This window comes from Scomber japonicus, chromosome 2 (assembly GCF_027409825.1).
Source record: "Scomber japonicus isolate fScoJap1 chromosome 2, fScoJap1.pri, whole genome shotgun sequence".
NCBI lineage: Eukaryota > Metazoa > Chordata > Actinopteri > Scombriformes > Scombridae > Scomber > Scomber japonicus.
Genome location: NC_070579.1, coordinates 24,246,350 through 24,269,204, shown reverse-complemented (window position 1 = coordinate 24,269,204; position 22,855 = coordinate 24,246,350). Strand labels below are relative to the sequence as shown.

At 40.1% G+C, this 22,855-nt stretch overlaps 1 protein-coding gene across 1 annotated transcript in view; it reads left to right on the top strand.

The window, feature by feature from the left end:
- septin9b (septin 9b) overlaps positions 1–22,855 on the top strand; it is a 60,590-nt gene that overhangs the window by 4,765 nt on the left and 32,970 nt on the right. The window contains exon 2 of the mRNA XM_053330949.1: positions 12,236–12,919. Within this exon, the coding sequence (XP_053186924.1) occupies positions 12,236–12,919 (684 nt within the window). The remainder of the gene's footprint in view (positions 1–12,235; positions 12,920–22,855) is intronic.

The following is a 22,855-nucleotide window of genomic DNA, read 5'->3' as shown; positions in this document are numbered from 1 at the left end:
TTGTGCCATAAGGCATACACATCAATGAACAAACTTTGAACACAAATTGCAGCATGTGATTCTTTCAGGTAAACTGAGAAATATTTGAGAAGCTTCATTTTTACCCTTTACCTTCTCTTGCATTGCATGCAGGAACTTACAGGAAATGTTAAGCTGTGAAAGCTATCTTCACAGTTAGACCCACATCTGTTCTGTATTAATAGATTAACTTTCAAGAGGTGTTTAGGTGGGCAGAGATCACACAGACTCGATCTGTGTTACAAATGCCATTTGGGCACAGTGGAACAATGCATAGTGAGAAACATCCAAGTCTTAAAATCACTGCAGCAGAGTTGCTGCCAGCATAAAATTGTCCACACAGTTTTTAGGCCAATTAAAACACTTACTATTGAAGAAAACAAGGATAATTGTTCTTCTAAAGTGTTGTCATCATGTTAATAAAATAGAGCCTGGGTTGTAAATCATAATCTTAATGGTAGTCTCATTGTTCTTTCTTGAAACTGTCAGTTGTTTGTATATTCCCTTTATTCTAGCAGTTTCATAACCATGTCTAAGTGCACGATATTTCTGTAGTGACAGCATGTTATTTAGGCTCTGCTTCAAAAAAAGAGTTTATTCCACTAACAATCAGTAATTTTGTCATGCTTCCTGGATATGTAGGTCAAACCAATCAACTTTAAAAGGTGTCATCTAGATAAATGTTGAAACCACACACATTAGCCTACATGGGCAAATAGAAGAAGAGAGGTTGGTTTTGTGCAGCTTCCTGCCAATAAATGTTTGTGGCTGCAGTGAATTACTGTTTGTATTCAATTGACCAAGCAACAAAGGCCAAAATCTAAGGTACTTTATGTCTTCTGTATAAACGTCATATTTATATGTGGTGTAGAGGAGAACAGGGTTGGTAGTCACACTTTTTACTTTCCTTTGAATTCCTCATTAGGCAAGGCAAGGTAACTTTGTTTATATAGCGCATTTCATACACAATGGACATACAGTGCAAATGAAAGATTAAAATGTGTGCTTTGAGAGAGCTCAATCATAAGCACAAGAGAAGAGAAGTGTTTTTATCCTGGATTTAAAAATGTTCACAGTTTCACTTCTGCTGGTAGCTTATTCCAGTTGTGTGCAGCATAACAGCTAAAAGCTGCTTCACCATGTTATTTTGAACTCTGGGCTCCACTATCTGACCTGAGTCAGTAGATATATTCTACTAACATGTCATTCATGTATTCTGGACCTAAACCATTCAGTGATTTGTATACCATTAACCATATAGTGAATATATTCCCTTTTAATTTATAATGAAAGCCTAATGTGTCAGGTATGGATAGAGTGATCATACTCTCCTTCAGCTGATTCTGTTCAAAAGATATGGGCCATTAAATATATCTTATGCACTTCTGACAACCATTCCCATCGTGCGGTTGGTAGTCACACACTATGGGGTTGGTTGTCCCTGTGTTGTTTTAATGGCGGGAAATCAAACATGTGGACAGTCTTAACAAATCATTTAAAATGTTTAGTTTAATTGAAATACAACAACCTAACACATCTCCTCCACCAAGAGAACATAAACAGGAAAAATCATTTCTATAAGTGCATTGTTTGTCTTTGTATAACAATATTATGCATTTTCACCTCTCTGACTGCTCTGAGCATCACATCTGGTGGAGTCTGACCCTTGTTTGTCTTCCTGACAAAGTCCCTGCTCATTTTGCTTTCTTAAAAGAAAGACACTGTTTGTATATACCAATATATACCATGTGACAACCAACCCCGAAGAGAATGTGACAAGCATCCCCAACTGGGATTTTTTGCTACCAGCAAAGCTAACAACCACATGTTTTGGCGTAGCTCAGAAAAAAACTTACCTAACTATGGCTCTCTCTTCATACTTTTTAATGGTAATGATTGTTTTATTATAAACTCATTGTGTAAAAGCCCAGAAGAGAAACATGGAAGAGTTTGATATTTACATTTTGACATGAAAAACACTAAATGTCCTCTCATCTCAATGTCAAGTGATTTACTACAGAAATTACCTCTGAAGTAACATCTCACCTAAATTCAGAAACTTTCAGTACCAACACTTTTTAACAGCCCATCTAGGAACTGAGATTTGATGAATGTGACAACCAACCCATATGACAACTCCGTTCTCCCCTACATGAATTTGTCCTGAAGTTTGATGACCTCGCTTATGAAAACTTTATTCAGTTACTTGTAGAACAATGCATTTCTAAAGGGATTATACATTTTCACAGCTATAATTGTTGATATTAACAAGGTATATACAAGCACAACTCTGGTATCTGCAAGCTCTGCAGAGATATGGGGCTGAATGGTTTTGGTTAAGAAGATTTATCCCTCTGGACCTCTGTGTTTACAGTGCTATTTCAGGGGCACAGAGACACACAGGCACACATAAACACACACGTTTGCAGTCGCAGTCAAGTAACCACACAAGCACATGTATGCACAGGCACATATTCACATAACATGGCTTGCAGTGCAAATGCATTCACAGACAGACACACTGCTCCAGATGTTGTTTTGGAGCTTTCCTTCATTCTGTCGCTAAGCTCGCCCTCACAGCCAACCAAGTGTGTATCCATGTTTAGATAAATACACACTGGCTTGGGAGGTGTGCATTTCACACACTGTATGTTTTGGTTTAATTGAGTACTACAGGGTTTTGTGGCATATGGTTTATAGTGCAGCCTGCTTTGGCCTGTATAGGTGCTGAGGGGCCACACACTTTGTTACATATAAGTACAGTGCATATGTACTGTATATGTATGTATATATATATTCTTTAAGATATGACAGAATTTGGGTCAGCGTGAAAACATATATTCTATTCGGTAAAGTTGGTGGATTTTGGGTACATGCGAATACTATGTGTATATTCTGTTCCTTATCCTGGAACACCTTGCCAGCAGTTTTATGAAATAACCAGACTGCACCATAAACACAGTGTTACTCTGTGTTGCCATCGACCTCTCAGGTGTTAGGGTCAGGGGCCACTGGGTGAGCTTGGCATCCAAATAGTGTCCCTTAGAATGGAGCTTTTCATTCAAATGAGATTTGAACCTTTATAAACACACTTGCAGGCACTGCTGGTGTGCCTTTCTGCCTTTGCGAAGGGTGAAACACTTTATGTGATTTGTGATATCTCATAGGTGACAGTGTCCCATTGCTAATTGGTTGTGGTCCTTATTCCTGCAGTCCTTGCTGTAAGTTTAGGCTTCCTTTGAGTGCTGATTGGGGACCAGCTTCTACATTCACTGTTATGACTTTTGAAATGCTTAAAATGACCCAGGATCATGGACAATTTATCAAAAATCTGATATGCAGTCTAGTCTGGCTCCAAACAGGATAGAATACGTGTATGTGTACGATTCAATAATAAGAAATACTGTAGCACATCCCACAGGGAAACAGTGGAAGCAGCTAAATAAATGCAGGCCTAACTTTGATATTTCATCACTTTAGAATAGAATAGAATCGTTATTGTCATTGCACAAGTACAGCGAAATTGGATGCAATCCTTTGGTGCAAAAAAAACAAAAATGCAAAAGATTAAACTCCATAAAAGTGCATAAAACATCTTTAGGTTATTATATCAACACCTTTTCAACGTTTCTCTGTCGCCCCAAAGAACAAGCTCTAAAATGGCCACAGTAGCTTCAAGGACAAGAAGTGTAACCATACCCACCACATCAAAAGACTGGCTTGTCATCAGTGTCCCTCCCAGAAGAAGTGCAGCAGTGCTGGATTACCTGGTCAGATGTATCCACCACAGCTCAAATTCCCAAGTCCTTCCTGATAATGTGGTGTCACAGAGGGCAGGTTGGTGCAGGAATCTCCCTCTGAATGCCCAGAGGCACCATCGTATTTCCCTAATGTCAACTTTCTCCAGGAAGTCTCTCAGGTTTTTCTGTCACAAGAGAGCAGCTACTATAGAAGTGACTGCACTTTAAATAACATACCAGCCAGTTTGTGGAGGTTGTGACATCACTCCTGCTGTAACTGTAGTCCCTCTGTTGCTGTGACAGAGTAAAAGTGGCCTCCCTGAAAGCCATTTAAAGAGCTGTACTTGTAACAGGGGATCTTTTCTGATTGCAGATTTAACTTTGTTAAAGTACTGTGTGACATGTTGTCCAGCTTCACTGTCAGAGGCACTTAAAGGCTCGATCAGGAAATCAGACTTGAGAGCCACTTTCATCAAAAAGGGTTGTATGACAGGGCTGTTGTCTGGGTGAATGCTTGTGTGTGCATATAGGAGTGTGTGGGGGGCAGGGGAAACACACACACACAGGACATGGAGGGGAGCAGGAGGAGTGTGGTTCAAGCTAAAAGGAGTGGAAGAGAAGGGAGGAGGCTCGCCTTTGCACTCTCTCTGAAGTCTGAATGCAGTGTTACAGAGAACCTAGTGGGAAGTCAGAGGAAACACGTTGCTCCTATAAGAAAGTTATAGGCTTGTAGGACTTGTTTCTTATTGACTCTATTTGGGGAATTTGCTCAGAATCTACAGTGAACTATTTTAATACTAAAAGGCAGAGGTTTTTGGAGATTTCATGACTGAAAAGATGTCTGATTCTGGAGTCAATCCTCATTTGGAGGGAATTATTTCAGATTTTGAAGGTCAGTGTTTTGCCTTTCTTTCACTTTAAATGTGCATGCTGACAGGTTATAATCAGAAGAGAATAAAAGTGCCAACATCTTGTCAGAAGTATGATGTTTGTGAATAGTGTTGATAATGTGTGTGTGTATGTGCTCTGTCTACATGTCTGAAAGTAGGGTGTGGGTACTGTGCGTGTGTGTGGTGTGGTGTGGTGTGTGTGTGTGTGTGTGTGTGTGTGTGTGTGTGTGTGTGTGTGTGTGTGTGTGTGTGTGTGTGTGTGTGTGTGTGTGTGTGTGTGTGTGTGTGCGTGCGCGCGCGCCTGTGTGTGTGTGTGCGTGTGTGTGTGTGTGTGTGCGCGCGTGCGCGCGCATGCTTGTTATTGTGGGCTAAGAACAGAGCGGAGGGTATATGCTAGCCAAGTCCCTGTATCCTATAGTCTGTTATTGATTATACCCAAGTTACGTCAATAATAGAAACAAACAAACACAGCAGTGACACCACACTATCCCACTACCGGTAAGCCTTCAGCTTAAAGCACTAAGAGAGAGACAGTGGAAACCTCAGTGCTAAGAGCTAACATCTGTTTAACCCCCCAGACAACATCCAAAACTGTGTCTCTCCTTTGTTTTCTAGGCCAGTGTGGAGCTGGCATTAATTCCCTTTTGTCCTCCTCATCCTCTGCCATTCTTCCTTTCTTCCTTCCCTACCTTTTTCCTGTTCCTCCTCCGGTCGCACCAGCTGGTCTTTGCTCACTGTCAGATGTCATGGACTGATGCTGAAAGGAGAAGTCAGAAAAAGTTCTATTCCCCAACAATATTTAGGCAATATTTTTAGCTTATTGGAGTTTTTGGAGAATTCAGATGAAGCAATGTCTAAAACATACATTGATTCATTCAATAGCTGTTAAATAGCTGTAATCTGTTTAGTCATATTTGTTGACCCCCAAGAGCATTCTATTTTTATCTGGTTACTCAGATAATTTGGTTTTACTTAGTTTACATCAATGGAGTTGAATTATGTGAGCTTATTAAGATGCCTAACTGACTCCTGACTGACTGATTTTTACTATTACATTTACTTTACATTTGAGAATGTGAAGACAGTAAAGCTACTATTACTATGGAACACTGCCTCTTCTATTGTTCTGTTAGAGCAGGTTTAAGGGGTTAGCGGTCTTCAAAACTCCCGTACATGTCCAACTTTCAGAAGTTGGATATTACAGGTGTAGAGGATGGTTGTGTTAATTGGTTTATTTGAGTTGTCCAGAATGGGCAGTAAATGTAAAAAGGTTATCTTGAACTGAATGAAGTTACAGTAAGGCCAAGACATATTTATTCACTGTATTCAAGCATGTAACATAAAGCCTCTGTTAACATTTAGAAGAAACTACTGCAGCTCCATGGGCTGATGTATAATAATGGCCAATGTGAACAATTCCAGTCTTTCCATCCAGAATTGAAACAGCTGTAGAGAAAGGTGCAATGGAAAGTTAATCCTAATTTTATCCCATTTCATTATGTTTTCCAGAACATTGCACTGCACTGTATCTCACACTCAGGAGGAAATAGGAACAGAGAGGGAAAGGCAATTTAATTGGTGAGCACATTAAAGATGTAATAGTGGATGGCCAACTTCTGTGTGTTACTATTACAGGAGATGGATGATAGAAACTACACAATGAAATAATATTATGGTTATCTTAAAGGTAGAAAATGTCCCTGGCTGAATCTAAACTGAGTCACCAGAGAATAACCCCAGAATAAGCCCATATTTTTATATTCAGAGAGGCTTTGCAGAGTCAAACATGGACCCCCTCTATGTTTGCCAACCTAAACTGAGTTTCTTGTACAGTCCAAGTTATTTGGAATAATTATCTGCCTAAAGGTGCCATGTTGTTGCTGCAGTGTGGCATGTAGACAAAGAGCGGAAATTAACATTGAAATGAAGGAACTGCATGTGTGTGGTACATTTTCCAAACCTGGCAAAGAGGCCAGCATTGGATCTATTGGAATATGTGTTTGAATACAACACTTTCTTAACAGTTCTCTGCGGTCCTGTTTACTTTACGCTGGGGCAAGTTATATTGGACCACGGGTGGCAGAAAATACATGGTTGGCATTGCTAGTAGGCACACACACACACACACACACACACACACACACACACACACTTTGTTTTTCTTGCTGAAACATGTATTTTTTCAGTGTGTGTGATTCATACACTACAAAGTGTCTGGTCTGAATATTTAATTTCTGCTTTGAGGTCAGTGAGTCCCAATTAATCACACATTTCATGCATCAGTTCTTGTTCCCAACCACATTCTCTCCTCTACACCCCCATTCCAATCAGGACTTTATTGAAACTCCAAAACGTGTGTGTTAACAGGTGTTAAGTGGAATGCAGCCACTTCTCCTCATACCTTCTCTGTTCACTGATGTAAATCAATCTGTTCATGAGGCAGACAGTTAAACTGTGAATGATCAAAGGGACAGAACAAGGCTTTACCTGTCAAAGGTTGAGGCCTGAAGCCAAACACCAGGTCAACTATGTAACAGTTGCCTGAATGGCTTTGTGGTTGTGTGTGTGTGTGTGTGTGTACATGTGTGACAATCACAGTCAGATCCAATTTTAGTTTTATACCTGGGACATTTTAGGAAGTTGAGGACATTTTGGCCAGTTCTCACTTTCTGACACACCGTTAAAGGGCTGTTTGAGGCTTCAGACTTGATTTTAATTTTAAGGTTAGAATTGGGTTTAGGTTGGCGTTAAGGGTTAGGGTTAAGCATTTCGTTGTGATGATGAAGGTTAGGGTTAAGGTCTATGCATTATCTCAATGAATGTCCTCAGATAGCTATACAAACATCTATGTGTATGCATGCGCACTATAAAATCTTCAATCAGGGATGACATTGCTCCTTATTTGTGCTCATCAGGGTTCACATCCTCTTTTTAAACATCTGGTGCTTCCACATCATCACAAAAAATGGATAATTCTGACTTACCTCTTCTATCATGTCTTCCCTCCTCTCCAAACATCTCTAACACTCCCAGAATTCCGTTGTGCTGGATGCACTGCGTCAGCCAGACCAGGAGGGAATAAAAAGGGCAGTAAATCTGACATAGTGAATTGCGCTGCTGCTGGTCAGCATTAGTAAACCCAGCACCATTAGTGGGCAATTGGAGGAAGTGTGTGTTTGACAGTGTAGCCTTAAGGTTTTGTCTGACCAAGCAAAATAGTGTGAAATTCTATCGCTCATTGCTTGGCCTTGTCTTGTCAAATGGGAGCTTTAGTAATGTTTTTCCTGGTTTGACCACATCGACTTGTATTCTGCAGAAACTAACATCAGATAAACTTCACCGTGCGTAAAATGGTTTTATATAACCAGTGTTTGACAGTGAGTAACTGTCTTGATCGCTTGACCTATTGGCTGATGCTAGAATTACGACAGCAATTATAGGCTCAAGGTTGTGTACCATACACCCCTTATTAATTAACTGCTGGTATAGTGTAGAGTGTTTTTACAAGCAATTTTCTTCTTTAGTTACAAGATTAATGAGGATATCGAATCAGTTAAATTATTTGAGTGTTTACAGATGCAAAGTAGGCTGGACAAATTCACAAATTATGGTCTGAAGAACAGCCTTTATTTCAAACTCTCCCTGTTTTATCATGTTCTTGTGAAAAAAACCCTTGTTTTCTGATCTGCATGTCTTGTTTGCTGTGTTAATATGGCATACCCACTGTTTGCTGTTTTTGCAAATGCAGCCCTTTTTCCCATGTGTTTCACATTAAAAGTCTGTTTGGCAGTTCAGGAGGCATTATTACTTTGCTTTCTCAGAAGGCTTTAATTGTGATACATATGTAGGAAGTGTAGATATTCAATAAACAGCAGCTTCATGACAATTATCAGAATCCATATACAATGTTTCTTTAATACTTCTTTTAAAGCCACTCAGAACAGCAGATACAGTAGTATGACGTGACTACAGTGTGTTGAAATAGTGATTGTATACATAAAACAATATAGATTGTGCTGACTTAACATTGTTTAATTGTCTTTATATAACATTGTTCATGTGTGATACCACAGTGATCTCATTCTAGAAATCATTTGGGGTTGTGATATCATAAAATAGTAATATCATGGTATTGTTTAAATTTGTGTTTTCTGAGCTTATCTGACTATTGTAGATGTTTGAAAAGAAATGTGTCTGTCTGTTTGGTTCATATTATAAATGTTTTTCCCTCTCAAAAACTAACTAACTAACAGCCCTTCCTCAAATGTGTTTCATATTAGACACATAAATAGTCTATTTCATATGGATATATATAGTGATATTTGGTTAAAAAAAATTGTCCAACCTAATACAAAGCAACAGAATGTACACAGGATGTCAATTATGATACTGCAACAGCATCTCATAACTTCATGTCTCACAAGAATATAATAGGATGTTTGCACGCTTCATCCTTGTTGACTAGTGTCAGTCCCAACCACATATCAGTGATAGAAAACACAATGAGTGGCAGCTTTGTCTTGACCTGTTTTAACCTCTTCATCTCTCACCCTGAAACCTCTTTGCCTCTCTATCTACAATCTCTGTTTGTTTCCCTCCCTCTAACTCCTGACTATTTCCTATTGGTGCATCTGGGCTGAGATGATACAGAATGTTGGGTTTGGGGTGTCCTTGAGAGAAAGTGATGACACTGATGATAAACAGGCCGCCTATCCTAACACCTGGGCTGTATTAGGACAAATGACCATGAACGCAAAGTAACGATACAGCTGCCTCCATCTTTGTTTTTGTTGCGCCAATAATCCTGAGCTTTTTGTCTGTGCTGCATTATCTTCCCACATGAGACACTGTGAGATACTGGACGCTGGGTGGTGATAGGTAGTGGAGAGATGCGTGGAGACGAGACTCTTGGCTGCTGTTAATGAGGTTCCTCTGAGGTAGACTGGACCTCTCATTTCCAGCTCATAGTCTGGGAATGCTGTTTCACTGGGAAAGATACTCCTTCATCCATCTGTCAGTCCCACACTTGTGCGCATGATCCTGTACTTGATATTCATGCAAAGGAATAAAAGATACATTTCCAAATTTGCTTTAGTTGAAATATAAAGAGAGACATCTGACCATATGGAAAACCCAGGAGGCTTTTTGGAAGAAGTATGATCCTTGAAAATGTACTGTAGGAGTTGATCATCTCAGCGAGAGATGCCCCGAATGCCTTTTTCCATTCTCTATTTTCCCAAACAACATTAAAGTGCAGCAAGATTCAAATTCACTTCTGCTCTTAAATCATACACACTTGACTGCACAGTCTCTAAATACAAACAAACAGCTTGAGAGCAAAGCACTCAAGTCCCCTGCTTTAGTCTCGTGCCTGAGGGTATATAATCACAAAGCAGCCAAGAACAGAAATACTAATCTAGGATCACTAAACAGGTCACTGAAAATAATTACTGTGACCAAACTTAGAGTGAGTAAAGATCATGATATCCCTCCCACGTTCAACTTGAGGTCTTCCAAAATGAAACAAAAAGTTTGTAACAAGTGTCAAGAGGTATTAGAGTATACACGGTGTCCTGAAGTGTTGGGGCTCTCAGAGGAGGTCAAAACGAATGCCCTGCTTGCTACAAAATACAGTTTTAAATCTACAGTCTTAAAGTGTCCATCACAGGCTTTCAGCTCCTTATGAAATCTGCAGAACAATTTTGGCAGGCCATCTAATTCTCTGGCCAGAGTTTAAAGTAGCCACAGCCTTGGACTCCCTCTCAGCAATCATAAAACTCAAGGAAAGCAGGGGTAAGAAGGACACAGTCCAGTAGCATTGTGGGTATGGACACTACTTACAAATTGCAAGTTTATTATTGTGTATAATTTCTTTATATGTATATCTATATAAAGGACGGATTTTATGGTGCCTCACTGGATAATGAACTCTGTTCTCATCAGAACTTCACACAAAAAATGAGCAATGGGAGTGTGAGAAAATTACTGTTAAAGTGTGTGTGAGAGGTCTTTTGCTGTGTTTTCCAACACAAAGACTTTTTGTGTGCTTATTAAGGGACATTTTATGGATTCCAAACATAATATTCGTAATGTACATCTATTTGGAGTGGCTAAACCTAGCCTTACAGCGTTAGAAAAACCTGCATTTTACTGTGCAAGATGACTGAAGGTAAAAGGAAACTTTGCTTTAAGTTCTAGATAAAGGGTATACATGGAGTGGTGGTGGGCTAAGGAGATTTGTAACACAAATCACCATAAACTCCAAGACGTGAGCAGAGATTCATTTATTCCCATGGTGAATAAGGCATGGTGTGTCCGACTAACACAAGAAGAAAAGATGTTGGCTCTGGACTGATTTTTTGTTCAGGGGTAAACTGTATCAAATGTCTACCCTGTTGGAGTGAAGCAGCTTATAGCAGTAAATTAGATTAGTGGTGCTGGCTGATGTGTGTGTGTGTGTGTGTGTGTGTGTGTGTAGGGAGAAGGGGTTTTAACATTTGGCAGTGGGGCTGGGGCACAGTCCCCCTCCCTGTGGGTTCAGTCACATAAAAATAAACATGTATACATGCCCTGTAACACTCACTCACAGAATAAGACTTGTTTTTTTACAAGCACTTTAAACAGAATTACATGTAGTTATGTAGAAAGACACACATGCACACACATAGTTATGCCACAAGCCACAAACAGAGCAAATAATCAGCACTGAGTTTTGGATCGTAGGAAACAGGAGATGTTCTTAAGGGTGTGCGTGAGTGGTCTAACTAGTGTGTCATTATGATACCAACTCTTGGCCACTGGCTTGGCACAGCAACTCCATGATGGGAGTCAAATTCATGTTGATTTTCAGCCACTGTGTGTGAGCGCACTCTTCCCAGGGGGTGATTCCATCCCTCAGTATCCTCATCTTGGACAGTGCATCTATTTTCTCACGTCACAACTAACCGAAGGATATGCCTCTGTCACTATACGCTAATGTATCTCATAAATAGGTTTTTTGCCTAAATGCTTGGCAGTAAAGGATTCTTGGCTGATTGTGTGCATTTTATCATGTCATGAAATGCTTCAAATGGCTGTGTGTAAAACCCTAGAATTTTATATTGTATGGTACCACACACGTAGCATCCATCATGACAAAACAACGCAACAGCATGTTATATAGTCAATGTAGTGAAAAATCTTCTGCTTGTGATGGGGGATGTAATGAAATTAGATAGGCATGGCTTAATTATTTGTGCATGCTGTTTCTTTTGTTTTGCCACCAAAATTGCCTCTACAGATACCCCACCCTCAAACCTCAGGCGCTTTACTACTTGGATACTGTTCATAGTGTTTTATGTTCTTTTTGTTGTTGTTTTTTAAGAAAAAATAATTCACTTTGTTTACTGCTCAGTTAATGGCTATGACCTTTTTGATGAATACTTTATGACATTGTTCCTACTTGCTATAAACAGCAGTCTTGACCCATAAATGGTTTATAAGGGAAGGTGAGCTTGTTTCAGTTACAAAATGTGCTTTCAATATATGGAACTCCCAAATCAGACCGGACCATAGAACTAACATGTTGTCTTTGTACCTTACATGCAGCCCTGAAGAGGTCCTTTGAGGTGGAGGATGTCGACACTTCATCTCATTCCTCCCCCGGCTCCCGCCGGACGACCAACTCAGCTCACCGTAATGCCATGTCTCCCACCAGTATTTACTACCGTGACCTGGGCACTGCCAACTCGGCCACCAACAACAACAACCTCAACTACACCCAACCCCGCTCCATCATGGGTGGAGGAGGCTCCAAGACCCCTGAGCCTGTGTCACGCCGCTCTGAACTTTCCATTGACATCTCCTCTTCTTCCAACAAGCAAGTGGATAACATCACCAGCCCAGCCTCCACACGATTCGGAAGCAACAGCGCCTTGAAACGCCCCGAAGTCCTTGGCCACTCCAAGACCCCTGAGATGGGCCACAAGAGGGAGGTCACTTTTGCCAAGACGCCTACTGAGTCCCCAGTGATACGCCGTAATGAAGGCAACAATAACAACAACGGGACCAGCCGGACCCCTGAGCAGAACCACATTCGCAAGTTTGAGCCCCCCAGTCCCGGGGATGTCCGTAAACCTGATATCAGCATTACTCGAGCTCCACCGGAGAACAACGGCCACCACGCAGCTGTACACCACCCACACCATCCAAACCCTCATCACAACACCATTGTCACCACCATCCGCTGCTCCTCGCCCAACCATGCTGGACGCAAATCCCCCAACCCTGACAGTAAGTCGGCTTTAACCATAGTTTATATAAAAAGTCAAGGCATATGCTGAAACTACTACGTCCTCTACTCACACTTGTTTTACTGAGACAGTGTTGTGTGTTTTATGAGATAGTGGTAATCTGATGGCAAATCCACATGCTGACTAATAAAAGACTAACATGCATTTTAAATAATTAACAAATACATAATGTACAATATTATATTTTTGATGTGGGAACCTGTAAGTAAGTTGTGAGAACTAGAACTGGTGGAGACAGAGTCAGAAGTGCTAATGTCTGGTGGGAGAGTTCCATAGGCGTGGGGCAAATCGGCTGAAGGCTCTTGACCCCATGGTGGTTAAGTTGGGAGAGGAGGATCGGAGAGTTCGAGAAGGTGTGCAGATGTGAATAAGTTCAGAGAGATATGATGGTGCCAGGTTGTGAAGGATCTTGAACGTAAGGAGTATAATCTTAAAGTCAATGCAGGATTTGATGGGGAGCCAATGAAGTTGCTTCAGGGCAGGAGTGATGTGTTCAATAGAGGGAGTTCTGGTTATGATACGAGCGGCTGCGTTCTGGACCAGTTGGAGTTTATGATGAGATTTCCGCGGAAGACCAAAGAGGAGAGAGTTACAGTAGTCCAGACGGGATGTGATCAGGGTTTACCAGGATAGCAGTGCAGGTTGGTGAAAGTGAGGGACGGAGACGATTGATGTTACGTAGATGGAAGTATGCAGACCGAGTAACATTATTGATGTGGGCTTCAAAAGATAATGTGCTGTCCAGGATGACACCCAGGCTCTTTACCTGAGGGGATGGAGGAACAGTGGAATTGTTGATGGACATGGAGAAAGTGTTGAGTGTTGCTAAGGTTGATCTGGTACTGATGAGGAGGACCTCTGTTTTTTCGCCGTTGAATTTAAGAAAATTGAGTGAGAACCATGAAGTAGGAATTGTATTGCTGTGTCATTTGGGCAACGTGTTGAAACCCAGAAGTTTAATCCAAACTTTTGTTGTGCAAAATGCATGGTTTTTGATCAAAAAAATACAAATGTTCTTTAACACTTACAGAATTAGCTCACCAGCAAGTGTGATTGCTTTAGCATAGATTTAACAGTTTTTTTTTACCATTTTGGTGCAACTGAGAGTTGAGGGAGAGAGAGAGAGAAAGGAAAAGATATTAACATGAGCGTAATAAACTCTATTTAAACTCAAATAAAACCAAATTACATTTTCTCATGTGATGAGAGGCTAGCTTTTCACAAACCCCGCTGGGTAAAAACAGTTTGTCACATTTTCCAGATTACATTTCATTTGGACCATGATTCGTTTGGGCTTTTTCTTCATATCTCCCCGCCTCTTTTCCACTCACACTGAGGGCGCAGACTACCCTGAGTATCAGATCTCTCAGCAGAGAAAGCTAGTAACAGGAGTGGGTTGCTTGATTAATCTGATGTCGGCATGTCTGTCAGTAAAAACAAGTTACCATATCCATGTCCTTGAAGGCCCGTCTGTCAGTAGAAACAGCAGACTGACTGTCTGTATTTGTGGTAATCCACGTATTATTTGGATGTCTGTTATTAAAGTAGTATTGGAACCAGAGGCATTTTTGTTATTTTATGAAAGTTTAAGCTTGGCAGCACTAGAGGAATAGTCTGTTAAATAGTAATTACTATTACAGTAAAGGAGGATAGATTTTGGCCCAAATTGTAGGTCTACATTAGCTTCAATGAGGCAGTTAATGACAAGATGCAACAGCATAACATGAAATATGTAGTACAACTGTGCCTTTTTGTGTGTTTGCCCAGAGCCACTGATTATAATTGTTTTCCTGTTGTGAGTTGAAGTTGTGTACGTTAATGTTGGGGACAAACCTGTGTTTGTGAAATAGATTCAAAACATGCACATGCTGTACACAAAATGCACCAGTGTTTAGAAGGTATTTTATGTATACCTGTAATAATATTTAAATCTCAAGGCAGTATTTTGAGGCATGGTCTGAGAGCCAAATATATTTATGTTTGCATTCACTAACACAAATGAAATGGCTTCTAGCTTGCACTGTTACAGTTGAAGATCAACACTGTGTTTTCAAGATTTGATAAGTTTGTATGTTGCCATATCACTATTAGCCACGCTAGCCAAGTATTTTATAATTAGCTCTTATAATATGATGATGATGATGATGATGATAATGATGATGATGTGAATTATGTTCTCCTGTTATTTTAGGTCATTTGATGTTGTATGTTTATGATTTGTAAATACTGCACTCTGTCATCTGGCAGTTGTGTTTTGGATTCACATTTACCACAGAACATTCAAACACTGGCTGTATGTTTCTGTGCTTTTAGTTTATAGTCTGTGTCCTTGCAGAAAGTTCTACATGCTTCTCTGCTAGAATATGGGGGTTGTCGCTACTTATTTGCCCAAAGGGAGAGAGGCCCTATTAGGGGTCTTAATGAAGGGTGGCCTGCCTGGTGGGTCCAGAGGCTCAGAGCCAGCCCACCTTGCTCTGCTTTAACACATGATCAGGAGTGCTGAAACAAAGAAAAGAAAAATCACAACAGAGGTGACAATAGCACCCTCAGACAACAGATTTGAAATTACTGTGTGGTACCTGTCACTAAGGTCCATGTCAGATTATTCCTGCATATGTACACATTCATTTATTTTCTGTGATAACATAATATGACAGTTTCTGTTTCAGTTTATATGAGAGCTGATGCAACATTACAAGCATAGATTTTTTTTCTTTTAAATATATTTGTCATCTGCGTTTTCAGGAGTTTATTAGATAAGCTGTTTCCTGCACCAGTCAGTTTTTCCAGGAGGAAATGACATCATGTGTGGTTACACACACACACACTGGCACATAGAGTATCCCGTGCTTCCTTCCATGTTCTGTCAGCATGATTGTTTCCCCTGCTGTGTGACCTCACTGAGGTGGACTTCCTCTCTCATAGCTCATGTGATCTAAGTCTGCCAGCTTCCTAGCATATAGTGCTCTGTACTTTGATCTAAGCATCACAGAGAGCAGAGATACACCAGGATGTTTATGTAAAAAGGTCAGCATGAAGAAGAATCACGTACACATATAACCACACTGTAGAGTGAACCGCAAATGTTCACTGATTTGCAAATATGTCACGTTTTGGGCCTTGAAGTCAGTAGATCCATCGTCATAAACTGATGTTGTATAAGGTTTCCAAAGATATATGTCAAGCTAAATTGCAGAGACATGCATAAAATGATTCACAAGACATCCTTAAATTTTCACTGGGTATGATATGGAGCCAAAAAAATAGATTTGATTGTTTCAGTCTGTTTTCAGTCTGAAGAAGAAGATATAGAATTTATGTACAATGGCAAATTGATGTGATGATGTTTAATTGTTGTAGCGCGTTCTAGGAAAATGGCAGAAAAGAAAAACCTGACCATCAGGTTCACTTTAGGTTACAGACACTACACTCATTGTTATCTGATCTGCTCCTGTGTGTTCAGCCAGACAGGGAACCTTATCTTGACAGACAGGCCTGCTGTTTATCACTCCATCAAACACTGCTGAAAGAGCTCTATCTAACATCTCGAGACAGAAAAGCTTATACCGCCTGTGGTCTAAAATGGCACATTTCTTATCACTTTTCAAACCAGCTTTCAAATTTTAAAAACTTTGTTTCACATGGAGACCCTGTCTGAGGTAAATATGCCCCATTGTCATACAGGAGGAGGATACAGAATAATACAAACCATAAATATAATAATAATTGGGTTTGTGTCCTTTTTGACATTGTTATATATAGAATGTCTTTTTTGTCACTGTACAATGCACAACAAAATTGAGATGATTTATATGAGATCATGAAGACAAAGGGTTGCTTTTATTTTAACACCAAAAGTAGACTTTGTTCTTTTTACAGTAACTAGACTCTGGAGAGGTCAATAGACAGAGAAGATGACTGTAAATAGTGTAGTTATCACTGGGATGTTGCCAGCTGGTAGGTTATCACTGAGGTCACATCCAGCAACCTAATTTAGCAACTCCTTTTGTGCTTTATTGTGATAAAGAAGCAGAAACAGCAGCGATTGATTTATCTTTCTATTTCCACTGGATTTCTGTTATAGCATTAAATGAAAGTGGAACGGAAATTCAAGTTATAGATGATGCTGCTTTCAATTAAAATGAAGAAATGCTTCATTTAGTGTCATTTTGTCCTTCTTATGTGAAGGTTTAGAACAAAACAACTATCATCACTTGTATGCAAAACTGGAAAGATAATTTGTCCTTATATTGCCTAAATAAGCAAATTATCTCTTGTACATTTGTTTTCCTAATTGAGATGTAGTCATTATGGAAGAAGGAGCACGTGAAGCCATTTGTCTTTCTTTTGGATTAACCTTCTGAAAGTGGGGAGGAGGGGCTCGCAGAGGGTGGTAGGTGATTTGTCTCTGCTTGTCCATAGGTCAGGAAAGGGCACACATACAAACACACACTTTCACACACATTTTCCTCATCTCCAATCTTGTGTTTTACTTTTGTTGTCTCTCATCGACTCACCTACACAAGCATACATACACACATGACACACACTCACACACATGCACACACACACACACACACACACATTTACATGCACCTTCAGGCGAAGGAATATCTGAGGTCAATCCTCTCCCACTGTAATTACTCTGGACTGATCCCAGACCATTACTCAGTGTGACCCGTCAGCTAATTATCCAAAATAAAGAGAGAGGCAAAGGAAAGGCCTTTACGTGCATGTGATAGGGAGCTGTTGCTGATTGAGAATAACATTGTTGCTAAGTTAAATGTGTTTCACTCTGAAGCTAAGCTGAAATAGTCATACGAGTTAAGAAGTAATGTGAGGTACCCTGGACATAAATGCAGTCCAGAACCATTTATCTTACAGTACCTTAATATTTTTAACCTATATCTGAACCAAATGCAAGCAATAAAGTAGGATTTCCTTGTTCACTGACAGGGATTTTTTAATTGACACAATAGCAAAAAATGAAATTGTGACACATTAGATACAGAATTATAAACATTTTACCAAATACAGAAAGGTACTTCAGTGGCTTTGTATGAGTAATTCAATTAGTGGATATGTGAAAATGTCACATTCATCCTGAAAAGGGCACACTATATAAAAGTTAGTAACTCATAGCAGACAACTTATATTATTCAGCTAGTGCTTTATTATAAATTAATTTTTCATCATACTATTAAGGGAAATCATTCAAAGATTGGATAATTTAAGGGGAAATATGACAGCTGTTTTCCTACACTTTTATCTATATTTGCCTTAAGATGATATGATGTGCCTGCACTGAGGCAAAGATTGTCCCTTACTGTGTCTTCAGCTTTGCTGACAAATAATGTGCAGATTTGCCCACTTGAAGTCAGTGAGCCTGTGGCCTTTTGGGTCTGTCTTTTCAGTTCAAAAATGCCCTACAGTCAAAACAGTGACCAAGTGTCACTTCTCATTATTGGAGTGCCTTTCACTTTGAGTGTACTTCCTAAATAAGCCACCAGGAGGCAGTGTATGACAGGTGAAATCTGGTTAGAAGTGGACCTGGTCAAATTGTATTTCTAAAATTATATTTTGTCTTTTTCTACTTAGTTTCACTTACAAGTGAACATGTAAATGAAACAATTCCATCTGTCACTACTTTCTATCAGTGTTTTCACTATGTGGATGGAGCTTGATCAGAGGCTTGGACTACACTGGTGTATCGCTGCAGAAATGATTCACACATAGATGTCAGACCCTTTCCATTTATGGATGATACAAGTTTTTAACACTTCAAGGATATATACTCACTCAAAACAATGCTCTTTGATGTGTGCTGACACTAATAAGGCTGGACTTGAAAGGTTTTCCTTTTTTTTATGAAAGTCCTAGGAGCAGAGGAAGGAGGGTGGAGCTGAGACTTCTACACCAGATAAATAGACACACACACATACACACACACAAAAACACACACACACACACAAACACACACACACACACACACACACACACACACACACACACACACACAGAGAGAGAGAGAGAGAGAGAGAGAGAGAGAGAGAGAGAGAGAGAGAGAGAGAGAGAGAGAGTTCCCCTCTCACCCAGATAAGGCTTTCGGAAGTTGGAGTTTACGTTGAGCATCTGGGGGAAGTCAAGGGTTAAAGAAGTTTCCCACCAGTGCAGAAAGACCTTCATCCTTTTTAGTCATCATGCCAAATCCCAGAACTGAAATGAAATGTCCCCTCCTCTTTCACTTTCTCCTGTGAAGCAGACGCTTTCATGTCTTTCACCTTTACATACATGTAAAAGCACACACACACATAAACCCACCCTACTTCCTCTTGCCAAACTGGGAACATGACAGAATGATCACATTCTGTCTTTCACAGGGAGTTTAACAAAACAGCCTACACACACACACACACACACACACACACACACACACACACACACACACATAAAAGACAAATAGTAGGATATGGGCCATCAGAGTTTGATGAGGCAAATTGTGACGTTGAGTCTCAGCTGACGTTATCTTCATTTATCTGGTTCGTCTCCAGGTCAATCCTCCCTTTTTGTTTAGATATGAGCCTCTGTTGTGGTTTCATTGTCCAAGAAACTGATGTCTGATGAAAATCATGTCTCTTATCTTGGCCGTGAAAATGAAGAAATTAAGCCAGAGATATCGGGGCCATAAACCATACTTTTTTGGTGGACTGATCCACAGCCAGTGACCACAGCCACCTGCTGTAAGCACTTTATTCCCATATAAAGAAATTTGATATGGGAAATTGTGATACTAAAAAAAAATGACTGTGCATTATTTTCAAGCTTGATGGCCATGTGGTTTCATATATTTGTACAGTGAAATAAGGCTCTGTCTTTCTCTGTGGGAGCATCTGCAAAGCGAGGAGTTTATAATTACACTGGGAATGGTTTTCATGAAGAGGAACAGTTCATGTGAGGTCAGCTTTTCTCCACATTCTCTGCTAATGATGTTTGGCCCACTTGTTGGCTGATGGAGGACATATTGGAGAAACAGTAATTATTCCTTGTGTGTGTAAGCAGATGGCCATTTGCACCACAGTCCTGCCATCTGCTGAAATTTGAAGTTGAGGGGGAGAGGGATTCACATGTGTGAGGGTGTGTACAGTATCTATCTGAAGTGAGCATGTGTTGGATATGAAAAATGTGAGGGTGCAGTCTTGTCCCTCATGTTTATGTATTTATACCAATACAGCTGATCATGCATCTCTGTATCAGTAAGTGTGTATTGTACTCTAGGATGCAGCTGCTTTCAGCCTCTGTACATCAGGTTAAGGCATCATTCCCAATACCATTTGTTTGATTACGCACAGTAGACCAGTACATCATATCTAAAATAGAGTAAAGCCAACACAACTCTTTGCTTTGGTTGCGATCCTTTTCCATCTGATGTGTAAACCATCCCCAGAGCCTGGTAGACTGGTCTGTGCATATTTTTTCTAATCAAAAGCAACTGAAGAAAGTAAGAAGTTTAGTTTTAGATCTTGCAAAAGAGAAATGTAAAGTCAAGTCAAGTCAATTTTATTTGTACAGTCCAATATCATCACAACTTGGCCCCAGGGGCCATTACAATCTTTATAGGAATACAACATCCTCTGTCCTTAGACCCTTGAGTTAGATAAAGGAAAACATTCCTTTGAAGGGGAATATATGTTAGAAACCTCAAGAAGAGCAACAGAGGAGGGGTCCCTCTTTCTGGACAGACAAAAATGCAATAGATTTTGTGTGCACAGAAAGAACCAGATAGCAACATTACAGAAATACAGCATGGAAAAATTTGATGACAAAAACATATTGTATGTCAAGAACGTTTGTGATTTTAAGATGTATATAAAAATCCAATGTATTTTTCTTCCATAATCAAAATCTCCATCATGAGACCACCAATGCACAAGTCTTAAAAGTGCATTTTGAAATACATATATAAAATCTGGGTCACGATTTCAATTCAAGATTCTGCAAAAACATCAGGGGCCACTGAGCTGTGAATAAGTCTCTATTTTCAGTCCAAACAACAAACATTCATTAGTTTTTTGTACAGCATAGACCTTTTTCACATCACTTAACAGTTCAATACAGGGGAAGGGGAAGGAATACATATTTTACACCTTCTGGCATTAATCCTTGTCGCCTCTTTTGCATTTAAATACTTGCACCCTCCTCAACCCACAGATTAAAGGTTTAGCCACGGGAGCCTTGTGCAGACGTACTGTTTAGCTGACTGATTGGTCCCTCAGTTCAGCTTTTATTGAATCATTAATTGCACTAAGTTTGCAACAATTGGCACAAGCTTTAAAAATACTTGAAATACAGCACTGATCTATGACTGGATCTTTTGCCATGACTAAGGCTTGCAGTGATGACTTAGGGATTTAGAGAATATGGCAGCAGCTTTGTGGTTTATGGGCAATTAGCTTCTTCAAAGAACACCATCATCTCTTGAGAAAAGCGTTGGCAAGCTTGGAGGAGCTTCGGGTTTGCTTTCACTCACCGTCTCAATGGGGTTAACTACATGGTGATGCAACAAAGCAGACTGAAAAGATGAACATCACTTGGGTAAGAGAGAGCAGAGGAAGGAAGCATACACACAACTGAAGATTTAGAGGAAAGAACAAGTTGCCTCACATTAAGTTGCTCGGATGACTTTATTCAGAGAGTAAAGTGCTTCTTGTAAAAAGATGGTTTGTGGTCTCTAAAAGCAGAATTTCTCTCACTGTCTCCATCCGCTTTGCTGTGTCTAGACATGGAAGGTTTCTATTATAGATAATTAGCATCACAACTGGCTTAATGTTTCTTGAAGATGTGCAGCGACCGCACAAAGTCTAATCACAGAGCTCCCTTCGTCCTCTCCACGTTTTTGGAGTTGAGTCAGCCGTGTCCCTCGCCCCCACACATCCAGTGAGAGGCCAGGGATTCCCCAGAAAGCTGATCCCCTAGGAGTCACTGTGTTTATTGTTCATTGGGGGAAGGCTTTAACCCCAGAACATCAGAAATAGAGAGCACACAGTGGTGTGCATCCAGGAAGCGTAGCTAGTTAGATCAGCAGCTGCAACATAGACAAAACTAAAAGGTTGTGAAATATTTACAGCTCTTCTTGCCTTATTAGAGTTTTGTTTCTTGAATTTGAAGAGGAAGCAAAAGAAAGAAGACACAAAGAGGAACACAGGAGAGATGGCTTCTACTTGCAATGATAACAACAACCATGAGATGGAAATCCTGTCTTTTGTGTCTGTGGGAGAGCTTAGATGTTGTAGACTATCACTCTGAAGAGGGTTAGGGATAACTGGTTTCCATTAAAGGCATATTTGCAGGATTTTCCTAACAGCAATGTATAGACTCATAGTAATGAGTAGTAATCCCTCTCAGTCATCACTTATGACTCACTTGAAGTATATTTATCTGCAGAGACTCTGCCCTCTGCCTGTATTTTATTATTATTTTGCTGTGTTCAGGACACTTCTAGGAGTCAACCTTTGGGAAATGGGTGTGTTGCCTCCAGCCAATGAACGGGGTGTAGGGTGTGAGGTTGGGACTTGTACTATACTACTATACTATAACAACCAGGTTACATTGCTGTCTCCCTCTACCTACTCTTCTTCGCTCTGCTCTCTGTGTCATGGATGTTTAAAGAACTGTAGTTCTGTGTGTCTGCTTGAACAAAGGCAGGCCTGAGCTATACACACACAAAGCAGAGAAGCCACAGTGGACAGGATGAAATTCACCCACAAAGTCCGACAACACAGCACTTGTATGCAGGGTTGTGCAGAAGTGTGGTCATGTCCACTTGTGCTTTAAAACATAACCACTATGACAATCGGAAAATAACGTTTTATTTATGTGATTCACAGCCAGAAAGACACAATGAACAAACAGTTAGCTC